This window comes from Tachyglossus aculeatus, chromosome 9 (assembly GCF_015852505.1).
Source record: "Tachyglossus aculeatus isolate mTacAcu1 chromosome 9, mTacAcu1.pri, whole genome shotgun sequence".
In the NCBI taxonomy this organism is placed as follows: domain Eukaryota; kingdom Metazoa; phylum Chordata; class Mammalia; order Monotremata; family Tachyglossidae; genus Tachyglossus; species Tachyglossus aculeatus.
Genome location: NC_052074.1, coordinates 8,935,451 through 8,949,921, shown reverse-complemented (window position 1 = coordinate 8,949,921; position 14,471 = coordinate 8,935,451). Strand labels below are relative to the sequence as shown.

At 42.2% G+C, this 14,471-nt stretch overlaps 1 protein-coding gene across 1 annotated transcript in view; it reads left to right on the top strand.

Annotated features, from left to right (window-relative positions):
- The first annotated feature begins 1,631 nt into the window (after positions 1–1,631).
- The window catches only part of PUS10 (pseudouridine synthase 10), a 60,869-nt gene continuing 48,029 nt past the window's right edge, over positions 1,632–14,471 (top strand). The window contains exons 1-4 of the mRNA XM_038750844.1: positions 1,632–1,652; positions 6,080–6,215; positions 8,533–8,787; positions 10,605–10,691. Of these exons, the coding sequence (XP_038606772.1) occupies positions 6,090–6,215; positions 8,533–8,787; positions 10,605–10,691 (468 nt within the window). The 5' untranslated portion in view covers positions 1,632–1,652; positions 6,080–6,089. The remainder of the gene's footprint in view (positions 1,653–6,079; positions 6,216–8,532; positions 8,788–10,604; positions 10,692–14,471) is intronic.

Genomic DNA, 14,471 nt, shown 5'->3' with positions numbered 1-14,471 from the left:
CATATTAACAAAATAAAATAAATAGAATCAATATGTACAAGTAAATTAATAGAGTAATAAGTACAGACATATATACATATATACGGGTGCTGTGGGGAGAGGAAGGAGGTAAGGTGGGGGGGATGGGGGGGAGAGGAATCATCAATCAATCGTATTTATTGAGCACTTACTGTGTGCAGAGCACTGTACTAAGCGCTTGGGAAGAACAAGTTGGCAACATCTAGAGACGGTCACTACGCAACAGTGGGCTCACAGGCTAGAAGGGGGAGACAGATGACAAAACAAAACATATTAACAAAATAAAATAAATAGAATCAATATGTACAAGTAAAATAAATAGAGTAATAAGTACAAACATATATACATATATACAGGTGCTGTGGGGAGGGGAAGAGGAATCAATCGTATTTATTAGCCCACTGTTGGGTAGGGACTGTCTCCATATGTTGCCAACTTGTACTTCCGAAGCGCTTAGTACAGTGCTCTGCACACAGTAAGCGCTCCATAAATACAATTGATTGATTGATTGATTGATTGAGCGCTTACTGTGTGCAGAGCACTGTACTAAGTGCTTGGGAAGTACAAGTTGGCAACGGTCCCTACCCAACAGTGGGCTCACAGTCTAGAAGAAGAGTCTAGAGGAAGGAGGGGGCTCAGCCTGGGAAGGCCTCCTGGAGGCGGTGAGTATATATGTTTGCACGTTTTTATTACTCTATTTATTTTACTTGTACATATTTATTCTATTTATTTTATTTTGTTGATTTTGTTTGGTTTTGTTCTCTGTCTCCCCCTTTTAGACTGTGAGCCCACCGTTGGGTAGGGACTGTCTATATATGTTGCCAACTTGTACTTCCCAAGCGCTTAGTACAGTGCTCTGCACACAGTAAGCGCTCAATAAATACGATTGATTGATTGTTGATATGTTCCCTAGACTGTGAGCCCACTGTTGGGTAGGGACCGTCTCTAAATGTTGCCAACTTGTACTTCCCAAGCGCTTAGTACAGTGCTCTGCACACAGTAAGCGCTCAATAAATACGATTGATTGATTGATTGATTGTTGATATGTTCCCCCTTCTAGACTGTGAGCCCACTGTTAGGTAGGGACTGTCTCTATATGTTGCCGACTTGTACTTCCCAAGCGCTTAGTCCAGTGCTCTGCACACAGTAAGCGCTCAATAAATACGATTGATTGATCGTTGATATGTTCCCCCTTCTAGACTGTGAGCCCACTGTTGGGTAGGGACTGTCTCTATATGTTGCCGACTTGGACTTCCCAAGCGCTTCGTCCAGTGCTCTGCACACAGTAAGCGCTCAATAAATACGATTGATTGATTGTTGATATGTTCCCCCTTCTAGACTGTGAGCCCACTGTTGGGTAGGGACTGTCTCTATATGTTGCCGACTTGTACTTCCCAAGAGCTTAGTACAGTGCTCTGCACACAGTAAGCGCTCAATAAATACGATTGATTGATTGATATGTTTTGTTGCGGCCCTGTGCCGCCACGGCGTTGAGTGGGCGGCGGCGGAACCTTTCCGCCGCGGTTCCTGTTCCCCCCGGGGACGCGGATTGGGACGGACCGCGGGTGCGCTCGCTTTTTCCTTCCCCGGCTCCGGGCGCGGTTGCCGGGGCCTGCGCCGCCGAGCCCGACCAGGTGAGCCTGGACACCCAAGTCCCCCTCTCCATCCCCTCCCCACAGCACCTGTATATATGTTTGTACAGATTTATTACTCTATTTATTTTACTTGTACATATTCTATTCATATTACTTTGTTAATATGTTTTGTTTTGTCGTCTGCCTTCCCCTTCTAGACTGTGAGCCCACTGTTAGGTAGGGACCGCCCTTATATGTTGCCAACTTGCCCTTCCCAAGCGCTTAGTACAGTGCTCCACACACAGTAAGCGCTCAATAAAGACGATTGAATGAATGAATCCTCCCTCTTCCCCTCCCCACAGCACCTGTATATATGTTTGCACAGATTTATTACTCTATTTATTTTACTTGTACATATTCTATTCATATTACTTTGTTAATATGTTTTGTTTTGTCGTCTGCCTCCCCCTTCTAGCCTGTGAGCCCACTGTTGGGCAGGGACCACCCCTATATGTTGCCAACTTGTCCTTCCCAAGCGCTTAGTACAGTGCTCCGCACACAGTAAGCGCTCAATAAAGACGATTGAATGAATGAATCCTCCCTCTTCCCCTCCCCACAGCACCTGTATATATGTTTGCACAGATTTATTACTCCATTTATTTTACTTGTACATATTCTATTCATATTACTTTGTTAATATGTTTTGTTTTGTCGTCTGCCTCCCCCTTCTAGCCTGTGAGCCCACTGTTGGGCAGGGACCACCCCTATATGTTGCCAACTTGTCCTTCCCAAGCGCTTAGTACAGTGCTCTGCACACAGTAAGCGCTCAATAAAGACGATTGAATGAATGAATCCTCCCTCTTCCCCTCCCCACAGCACCTGTATATATGTTTGCACAGATTTATTACTCCATTTATTTTACTTGTACATATTCTATTCATTTTATTTTGTTAACATGTTTTGTTTTGTCGTCTGCCTCCCCCTTCTAGCCTGTGAGCCCACTGTTGGGCAGGGACCACCCCTATATGTTGCCAACTTGTCCTTCCCAAGCGCTTAGTACAGTGCTCTGCACACAGTAAGCGCTCAATAAAGACGATTGAATGAATGAATCCTCCCTCTTCCCCTCCCCACAGCACCTGTATATATATTTGCACAGACTTATTACTCCATTTATTTTACTTGTACATATTCTATTCATTTTATTTTGTTAACATGTTTTGTTTTGTCGTCTGTCTCCCCCTTCTAGCCTGTGAGCCCGCTATTGGGTAGGGACCCTCTCCATATGTTGCCAACTTGTCCTTCCCAAGTGCTTAGTACAGTGCTCTGCACACAGTAAGCGCTCAATAAAGACGATTGAATGAATGAATCCTCCCTTTTTCCCTCCCCACAGCACCTGTATATATGTTTGCACAGATTTATTACTCATTTATTTTACTTGTACATATCTATTCTATTTATTTTATTTTGTTAGTATTTTTGGTTTTGTTCTCTGTCTCCCCCTTCTAGCCTGTGAGCCCGCTGTTGGGTAGGAACCGTCTCTATATGTTGCCGATTTTACTTGTACATATTTATTCTAATTATTTTATTTTGTTAATATGTTTTGTTTTGTCGTCTGCCTCCCCCTTCTAGCCTGTGAGCCCCCTGTTGGGTAGGGACCGCCCCTATATGTTGCCAACTTGTCCTTCCCAAGCGCTTAGTACAGTGCTCCACACACAGTAAGCGCTCAATAAATACTTATGAATGAATGACTTGTCCTTCCCAAGCACTCAGTCCAATGCTCCGCACACAGCGCTCAATAAATACAATTGAATGAATGAATGACCTGTCCTTCCCAAGCGCTCAGTCCAGTGCTCCGCACACAGTCAGCGCTCAATAAAGACACTTGAATGAATGAATCCCCTGTATATGTTTGTACAGATTTATTACTCTATTTATTTTACTTGAACGTACCTATTCTATTCATTTTATTTTGTAAACATGTTTTGTTTTGTCGTCTGTCCTCCCCCTTCTAGACTGTGAGCCCGTTGTTGGGTAGGGACCGTCTCTAGATGTTGCCAACTTGTCAATCAATCAATCAATCCGTATTTATTGAGCGCTTACTGTGTGCAGAGCACTGTACTAAGCGCTTGGGAAGTACAAGTTGGCAACATATAGAGACAGTCCCTACCCAACTGTGGGCTTGTCCTTCCCAAGCGCTTAGTACAGTGCTCCACACACAGTAAGCGCTCAATAAAGACGATTGAATGAATGAATCCTCCCTCTTCCCCTCCCCACAGCACCTGTATAAATGTTTGCACAGATTTATTACTCTATTTATTTTACTTGTACATATTCTATTTATTTTATTTTGTTAACATGTTTTGTTTTGTCGTCTGTCTCCCTCTTCTAGACTGTGAGCCCGCTGTTGGGTTGGGACCGTCTCTAGATGTTGCCGATTTTACTTGTACATATTTATTCTATTTATTTGATTTTGTTAATATGTTTTGTTTTGTCATCTGTCTCCCCCTTCTAGCCTGTGAGCCCCCTGTTGGGTAGGGACCGCCCCTATATGTTGCCAACTTGTCCTTCCCAAGCGCTTAGTACAGTGCTCTGCACACAGTCAGCGCTCAATAAAGACGATTGAATGAATGACATGTCCTTCCCAAGCGCTCAGTCCAGTGCTCCGCACAGAGCGCTCAATAAATACAATTGAATGGATGAATGACCTGTGAATGAATGATCTGTCCTTCCCAAGCGCTCAGTCCAGTGCTCCGCACACAGTCAGCGCTCAATAAAGACGATTGAATGAATCCTCCCTCTCCCCCTCCCCCATCCCTCCGCCTTACCTCCTTCCCCTCCCCACAGCACTTGTATATATGTATATATGTTTGTACAGATTTATTACTCTATTTATTTTACTTGTACATATTCATTCTGTTTCTTTTGTTAATATGCTTTGTTTTGTCGTCTGTCTCCCGCTTCTAGACTGTGAACCCGCTGTCGGGTAGGGACTGTCTCTATATGTTGCTAACTTGTACTTCCCAAGCGCTTAGTATAGTGCTCTGCACACAGTTAGCGCTCAATAAATGCGATTGAATTTATGAATGACTTGTCCTTCCCAAGGGCTCAGTCCAGTGCTCCGCACACAGTCAGCACTCAATAAATATGATTGAATGAATGAATCCTCCCTCTCCCCCTCTCCCCCCCACCTTACCTCCTTCCCCTCCCCACAGCACCTGTATATATGTATATATATATGTTGGGTAGGGACCGTCTCCATACGGACAGTGGATTTTCAGTCAGCTAAATTGGGTGTCCACTAGAGAAACCTGCGGGAGGGAGTATTTGGGAAGTGAGTTTCAACCCGTCAATGGTGACTTTCCTGGCTTCCCATTCCTGGACATTTCCTTTTCCCTGTGTCCTTTTTTTTTTTTTATAATAGCATTTATTAAGCGCTTACTATGTGCAAAGCACTGTTCTAAGCACTGGAGAGGTAACAAGATGATCAGGTTGTCCCACGGGGGGCTCACAGTCTTCATCCCCATTTTACAGATGAGGTAACTGTGGCACAGAGAAGTTAAGTGACTTGCCCAAAGTCACACAGCTAATTGGCGGAGCCAGGATTTGAACCCATGACCTCTGACTCCAAAGCCCGGGCTCTTTCCCACTGAGCCACGCTGCTTCTCTAGAAGCAGCGTTGGTCCTGGATAATGGTCCTTCCCAACCATTAACCAGTTATGGCATTTATCGAGCTCCTACTGAATATAATAATTGCACTTATGTACATATCCGTAATTTTGCTTACCCCTTTGCTCTCCCCCCCAACCCTCCGAACCCCAAAGCACTTAGGGACATATCTGTAATATTATTTATTTGTTTTGACATCTGTCTCCCCCACTGTAGACTGTGAGCTTGTCATGGCAGGGAATGTCACTGTTTATTGTTGTATTGTGCTTTCCCAAATGCTTAGTTCAGTGCTCTGCACACAGTAAGCTCTCATTCAGTACGATTGAATGAATATGTTTCAACCTGTTGGTGTGACTTTTCTGGCTTTCCATTCCTGCACATTTCCTTTCCCGCTCTTCTTTTACCCAAGGTCACACAGGCAAGTGGCAGAGCTGGATTAGAACCCAGCATCCTCTGACTTCCAAGCTTTGGTCTTTCTCCGTAGGGTACTTGTTAAGTGCTTACTATGTGCCAAACACTATACTAAGTACTGGGGATACAAGGTAATAACTAAGCGATAGAAGATAATCAGGTTGGACACAGTCTCTGTGTCTCCTGGGGCTCACAGTCTAAATTGGAGGGAGGAGGATTTAAGGACTTCTGAAATGATCCATCTGTCAGGCATTTCAACCTGTTATTTGTTTATTAATGTGCTTGCAGTAACTGAAAAATGACAAAAAAAGGATTCGCACAGTAAAGCTGCGTTTTGTAAAGGGTATTTTGGTGTTTGAACTGAAACCTGCAAGTTACTCATGATTTTTATGTTTTATTTTGAAAGTTAGGTTGTTCACCATGTTCCCCTTGGCAGAAAAGGACAAGCCTGTTGCCCGGATGCTGCTCAGGACTGGCACTTGTCCCCGATGTATCTTCAGATTCTGTTGTGTGGACTATCAGGCTCCTTACAGGCTGCCATATAAGGTCTTTTTTGATATTTTTTAACTAAAAGCAAATGACTGCATTTCTTTAGTTATCAAGCAGCATGAACTAGGGGAAAGAGCAAGAGCCTGGGAGTCAGAGGATCTGGGTTCTAATCCTACTCTGTGTGATCTTGGGCAAGTCACCTAACTTCTCCGTGCCTCAGTGGCCCCACTTGTAAAATTGGGATTAAATACCAGTTCTCTCCCCTGCTTAGGCTCTCCCATGGGGGACAGGGACTATGTCTGACCTGATTATCTTCAGCCCACCCCAGTACTTAGTACAGTACTTGGCATACAGTAAGTGCTTAATAAATACAACTCTTATTATTTTAATTCTAGAGGTGGGCATATTTTCAAAAAATAATAATAATGATGGCATTTTTTAAGCGCTTACTATGTGCAAAACACTGTTCTAAGCGCTGGGGGAGATATAAGGTGATCAGGTTGTCCCACGTGGGGCTCACAGTCTTAATCCCCATTTTACAGATGAGGTCACTGAGGCCCAGGGAAGTTAAGTGACTTGCCCAAGGTCACACAGCAGACATGTGGCGGAGCTGGGATTCGAACCCATGACCTCTGACTCCAAAGCCCGTGCTCTTTCCACTGAGCCATGCTGCTTCTCAGTACTGTATTAGTAAAATTTCAAATTTAAAAGTCCAGAGGATCCAGTTATACTAAAGTCTAATTATTCACCTTAAAGTAACATTATCTTGGCCACACCGTACGTATTTTATTTAAAACTATACCTTTAGGGGACAGTAAGTAAGATTTACTCCAGAACCCCCCTCTCTCCCACTTCCTTCCCCTCCCCACAGCATTTGTATATATGTGTACATATTTACTACTCTATTTTATTAGTTTCATTCAATCATATTTATTGAGCACTTACTGTGTGCAGAGCACTGTACTAAGCGCTTGGGAAGTACCAGTTGGCAACATATAGAGACGGTCCCTACCCAGCAGCGGGCTCACAGTCTAGAAGGGGGAACCAGACAACAAAACAAAACATGTAGACAGGTGATATTAATGATGTGCATATAGCTATAATTCTATTTATTCTGACAGTTTTGATGCCTGTCTACATGTTTTGTTTTATTATCTGTCTCCCCCTTCTAGACTGTGAGCCCGTTGTTGGGTAGGGACCGTCTCTATATGTTGCCGACCTGTACTTCCCAAGTGCTTAGTACAGTGCTCTGCACACAGTGAGCGCTCAATGAGTGTGATTGAATGAATGAGTGAACATGATATATCTAGGGAAATATTCTCATTTTGGAGTGTTTTATATTTAGTGCTAATGTATTTTAGAAATCAGTAATCAGTTGAGATAGTCATGTAATTTATCTCTGCGACCTAAAATAAAGAAACCTCAAAATGCAGATATTTGATTATATTCTTTTTCATCTGGGTATTAGTAGAAAACTTTCCAATCTACTTTTCATAATGAACATCATTAGTAGTACTAGTGATAAAAAAATGTCATGTTAGAAGGTGTTACAGTCCTGTGGGTGGTGTATTAAGAAGGCAGATTAATAAACCAGTAGTCAATCAATCATATTTATTGAGGTCTTACTATATATTGGGCACTATACTGAGTGCTTGGGAGAGTTCAGTACAATAGAATTAGCTCATGCTCCCTGCCCATAACAAGCTTACAGTCTAGAGGACTGTGTTTGTTAGTATTTCTTAAGCACCCGTTTGTGTGCAGCGTACTTTGCTACGTGTTTGAGAATGTTCTAAAGGAGTTTAAAATCTAGTAGATATTTGGCCACTTGTCCTTACTACAAATATACTATAGAAATTATGTAGTAGGTGCAGAGCCAGGTGTTTATTTCTGGCCTATTACTGTTTTTCTCCGACCTGTTCCCGAGTAGCCAGCTTGATTCTTTTCTATAAAATAAACTCTCTGTTTCTGTAACAGCTTGATACCTCTTGTGGTTGTTGCTCAGCATGCGCCACATTACAGAGATACATTCATTCAATCGTACTGAGCGCTCACCGTGTGCAGAACACTGTACTAAGTGCTTGGGAAGTACAGGTCGGCAGCATATAGAGACGGTCCCTACCCAACAACAGGCTCACAGTCTAGAAGGGGGAGACAAACAACAGAACAAAACATGTACACAGAGACTCGAACAAAGATTTGGGAAAGTAAAAGGAAAGTATGCTGAAATATTTCATTTACAGCGCTAAGCTCTGGGAACAAGATGGTTAATTTCCTATAAGTAGAACCTACTAAAGTTGGAGAATGATTGCTTCCAAAGTGATACTGGTAAAAATAATGCCACTGAAATATTGATCTTGTCCTCATTATTTTGCAGGAATTACTCACTGAACTACAGAACTTCTTAGAAACGGAAAAAGATGATGAATTCATTTTGGAAGATACCAACCCACCACTTAAAAAAATCCGACTGCAAGACCCTAAGGAAGAGACCGATGATCTCGGTCAAAATGGGGTGGAGGTGACTTCTGTCTTAAGAGACGGCCTGGCAGTGGAGACTGCAAATTCTCAAGCTTGCAATGTGTGCTTGGGAGTTCTTCAAGAATTCTGTGAGAAGGATTTCATTAAAAAGGTAAATGATTTATTTTTATTGTACGTCTCTGAAAATTGGCGAGGGTTTTTGGTGGATTGGTAGAAGCCTAACTTAATGCCCTTCCTCCTGCCTTTCGCCTTCAAAACCTCTTTCCAACTTCAGAAATATAACTTGCTATTCACCGCACCCTCAGTCCCAAACTACTTCTATACATCTATCCTTAATTTAGTTTACTGTCTGTCTCCCCCAGTAGAATGCAAGCTCTCTGTGGGCAGGGAACGTGTCTATTAACTCTGTTGATTTGTACTGTCCCAAGCACTTAGTACAGTCCTTTGTATAGAGGAAGGCCTCAGTAAATACCAGTGCTATAGCGGAGCTTTCCTCATGTAACTTTCCTTCAGTCCTGTGTATTGAGTGCTTACCATGTGCAGAGCACTGTACTAAGTGCTTAGGAGAGTACACTATAACACTAAACAACACATTCCCTGCCCACAAAGAGCTTAAAGTCTAGAGGTTGTCTCCGAAGGTTATGTGCCCCAACTACTACTTCAGCACTTTTGTCCCTCCTGATTTACAGAGTCTACTATTTAAGCATTTCTTCCTTCTGTCTGTAAATATTTATGTTTGCCTCCCCTGTTCGTTCATTCAGTTGTATTTATTGAGCGCTTACCGTGTGCAGAGCACTGTACTAAGCACTTGGGAAGCAGAAGCCTAACTAGAGAAGCAGCGTGGCTCAGTGCAAAGAGCACGGGCTTTGGAGTCAGAGGTCATGGGTTCAAATCCTGGCTCTGCCAATTGTTGGCTGTGTGACTTTGGGCGAGTCACTTCACTTCTCTGTTCCTCAGTTACCTCATCTGGAAAATGGGGATTAAGACTGTGAGCCTCCCGTGGGACAACCTGATCCCCTTGTAACCTCCCCAGTGCTTAGAACAGAGCTTTGCACATAGTAAGCGCTTAATAAATTCCATCATCATTATTATTATTATTATTATTATTATTAAGTACAAGTCGGCAGCTTGTAAGGTGGTGGGTAGAGATCATGTCTCCTACATCTGTTGTCCGCTCCCAAGTGCTTAGTATAGTGCTGTGCAGACAGTAAATATTATTGATTGCTTGGTGGTGCTCGGGGGCACTATGATTCTTCCTTTCCAAACAAATTGCAAAGAAATGCCTATACCACCCCACCAGCCCTTTAAAGCCACTTTGAAATAGCACCCATCCCAGATTCATTCATTCATTGTCATAATTATTGAGCGCTTTCTGTGTGCAGAGCACTGTACTAGGTGCTTAGCACTGTACTAAGCGCTTGATACTAAGAGTTCCTCCCCAACTCTTAAAACAGCACTTTTCTCCAACTTGCACCTCTGCAGGGATTTGGATGGAACTGTATTCAGTGTGTTCCCTATATTTTCCCAGTCATCACAACAACAAACTGGGTGGATGCCTGCTTTTCCATTACTGGTTTCCCTTTTATTTCTATCATTTTTTTTTGTTCTGAGCACTGAGATGGGCTTTTCTGTAAGTAACTGGCAGCTTCAAGTTTTCGTCAGCAAAAAGGATCCTAGTTAAACAGATAAACCCAGAAACCAAATGCAATCAATCAATGGTATTTATTGAGCACGTAGATATTTATTGAATACTTACCTTGTGCAGAGCACTACACTAAGCATTTGGGCACTAACCTTTACCTTCAAGGAGAAAAAGCAACTTATAACATTTTCACCTGGAATGTGGAAATTTTATGTGTTTCTGTAACAATTCTATATGGAAAAAAGTGTTGCTTAAAGTAGGCAAGGGTGATTTTTTTTTTCTTTCAACAATTCCTGAGGATTTATTTCATTGTCATTATTTTGCAGGTTTGCCAAAAGGTTGATTCTGCAGGTTACCAGTTTGCCAACCTGGTATTTTCCGTCTCCTTCCCACCGCAGCTGTCTGTAAGAGAGGTAAAATTTGACAAGCTATTCAAATCCCTTACTAAAAAACAATGTTAGTGAAGTTCTTTCTTATGTGCGTACTGCGAAGGAAAGTCAGAAGAAATAAATTGCTATTGAATGTTACATGGCAAATATACTCAGTCCTTCCAGAACATGTGTTTTGACTATCTGTTTTAGATTGAACACTCTTAGGGAATTAGGGAATGTTCCTCGGAAAATGTAGCTTTATTTATCTTGATAGAATGTGATGCGATGTAGGAAGAAATTATTGTGGGCGGTTGTGTGGCATTGGACAATCAGTTCATTCATTCATTGAATCGTATTGAGTGCTTACTGTGTGCAGAGCATTGTACTAAGCACTTGGAAAGTACAATTCAGCAACAAAGAGAGACAGTCCCTGCCCACAATGGGCTCACAGTCTAGAAGGGGGGAAACAGACATCAAAACAAGTAAACAGGCATCAGTAGCATCAGTAAAAATAAATCGAATTAGAGCTATATAAATATACACACACATTAGTAAAGTAAAACAGGCATCAATGTAAATAAATGGAATTATAGATATGTACATATATACACAAGTGCTGTGGGGTGAGTTTGGTTCTGTGGTATTTATTGAGTGCTTCTGTATGCTGAGCCCCATATTATGTGCTTGGGAGAGGAAGATACAACAGAGTTCGTGGACACGTTCTGTGAGTCGAACCTACTGTGACAGATCCCTTAAATTGGGATCTGTCAGAAATGGAAACTTAGTGGACCGTAAGACAATTCAATGATTTGGATACCCTCGGACTTCTGCAATAGTAGTTCTCTTCAATTCCCACCGCAACGAGAAATTAGAGCGTTCTTTTGTCATTTTGTGTTTATTGGTCTCTGAAGCCGTCTTTAGAAATTGTGAGACAGGGAAAGTGTCTGACCTAATTAACTTGCCCCTACCCCAGCACTTAGAACAGTGCTTGATTCATAGTAAGCGTTTAACAAATGCCATAGTAATAATTTAAAAATTACTCTATCATCCTCCTTGCTGATCTCCCTGCCTCCTTTCTCTGCCCCACTCCAGTCCATGTCTGATCTGACATACTTCTCTACGTACTCCACATACTTCTGTACATACTTCTCTACATTCTCTGCTGCCCAGAGTGGTTGTCCATCCACCTCCGCATCAAACAGAAACTCCTTACCGTCGGCTTTGAGCACTCAGTTACCTTGCTCCCTCCTAACTTACTTCACTGCTCTCTCACTATAACCCAGCCCACATACTTCGGTCCTCTAATGCCAAGTTATTCACCTCGGTCTCATCTGTCTCGCTGCCAACCTCTCGCCCACATCCTGCCTATGGTCTGGAACCCCCTCCCTCTTCATATCTGACTGCCAATTACTCCCCCCACCCTCAAAACCTTATTGAAGGCACATCTTCTCGAGGCCTTCCCTGACTAAGCCTTGATTTCCTCTTCCCCCGCTCCCTTCTGCGTCACTCTTGCACTTGGATTTACTCCCCTTTTTCACCCCTCCCTCAGCCCCACAGTACATATCCATAAATGATTTATATTAAGGGCTCTCTACCCCTCTAAACTAAGTCCATTGTGGGCAGGGAACGTGTCTGCCAACTCTGTTGTGTTGTACTCTCCCTAACACTTAGTACAGTGCTCTGCACACTGTGAGTGCTCAAAAAAATTGATTGATTGCCTGGGACAATGAACAGAGTTTATTTAAAACAACCCAAGCTGATTTAGGGGCTGTTGTGAAAGCTATAAAGCAGCTCTCTGTGGGTTTGGCAGAGATCCTCTTCTCCCAAGCTAGGAAGCATCAGTGGCAGATATACAAATCCTGGCAATTGATTGATTGATTGATTTAAGGAATGAATCTCAGTTCTGCATCATTTGAGGGAGAGGTGGATGACAAGTGACAGTGGAACAGAAGCCACTTGCTCCCAGAAATTCTGTTTTTTTTTAAATTCTTGTGCCCTGAAGTAATTATATGTGGGGTGAATGATAGAAAAGTTGAAAGGAAAGAAGGAAGGAATGAATAAGCAAACTTAATTTCCCTCTTGCTGAGCCCCTGAGCATAGGGGCTCTGGTGCTTCAACTTTTCATGAGAGAATAATAATAGACCAGTTAATTTCTACTTCCTCTTGGGGCATAGGCAAATTTAATAAGTTAATGTTTGTCAAGAGGCTTCACTGTAGAAAGCCTTTTATTGGTATTGCTAAGTACTATTAAAATAGAAGTAATGGAAAAGAGCAATGAAATCATTTCAAATGATAGCAACAATATTCATTTATACTTACGAAGTCTTTTTGACTCCCCCCCGCACACACGTTGAGCACTATATAAATATCATATCCTGAACCTTTCCTATTCAGATCTCATGCTTGTGAGATTTTATTATCCTATATTTATAGAACATTTTCCCGGGGAAGTCAAGTTCAATATTCCTAACAGGTTAGATTTTAGGAAATGAGCAGTTCTGATTGAACTCCAGCTTTAGGCGTTAGAAGGACATTTAAGGACAGAAGGAGGTTTAATACTTGATTGCTTCCTTACCCTCTGGGAAAGATATAGTCATTACCCTGGAGAAATAACCTCGATCAAGAAGAAGTGGGATTAAAGGAACTGTTCTTCATCATGAGGAGTAGAGCAATTTCATCCAGTCTCTGTGATGTTAACCAGGTAACTGACCAGTGGGAACAAAGAAAGATGATAATACAACATTTAGAGCTATTTATTAGTCAGTTATTGCAATACCCTACTGATATGTCATCTCCTTCAGGAGGCCTTCCATGATTAATTTCTAATCTCCTCACTTTATGCCCTCCTGCTTTCAACAGCCATTTCAGTACTTTTGCACCACCATAACACTCCCCACCCTGCAGGGCACTTACATACAGCTTATATACTCTGCTACTTCTTTCAGTCTCTACTTTACTGTCTGGCTCCCTCATTAGATTGTAAGCTTCTTGAGGGCATTCTGTTGTTTTCTCCAAAGTGCTTAATACTGTGTTGTGCTCCCAGCAGGTGCTCACTAACCACTACTGATTGATAACCTCAGTGCTTCCATAATGAGTTTTTTCGCTTCATGGTTTTGCGAGAACACTGTTAGAGAATTAGGAAAGTTTCACCCGGCAGCACAAACCAGCCTGGTTATAACGCAATGTGGTATTGGAAGAATTGGATATGAGCATGCTCACGGCGCAAGATTTTCTTACATGGAGTTTTGCAGAAATGCAGAGAGAACTTGGTGTATCACAGAAAGCACTTTATAACTATTATTGCTAATGCCTCTACGCTCAACTGTATGGCAGGTTGGCATTATAGACCCCCCAAAAAGTCTCAGTGGTTCACCCCAAATCACTCCATTGATAATTGGCAAACCCAGAATAAGAACCTTCGGGTTATCAACTGCTTATTTAAACCCAGGGTTTTAGTGTAATAGATTTTTCCATCTGACGGTTTCTCCTCCTGTTATCGTCATCAATACGACATTAATAAACATGCTATTAGTTCGTATTTATTGGATCTACTTGCTGGGTGTACAATTCTGTATTGGAATTTAGAGATGTAAAAGGGGATTTGGAATCTCCCAAGCGCTTAACACAGTGCTCTGCTCGTAGCAGTCAATAAATGTTGTGGATTGATTTGAAGGGCAAAATCATACTGAGCGGTTACTGTGTGCAAAGCACTATACTAAGCCCTTGGAAGTGTACAACAAGGCAATATAACAGGCACGTTCCCTGGCCACAACGAACTTACAGTCTAGGCAGGGAGACAGATATTAATATAAATAAATTATG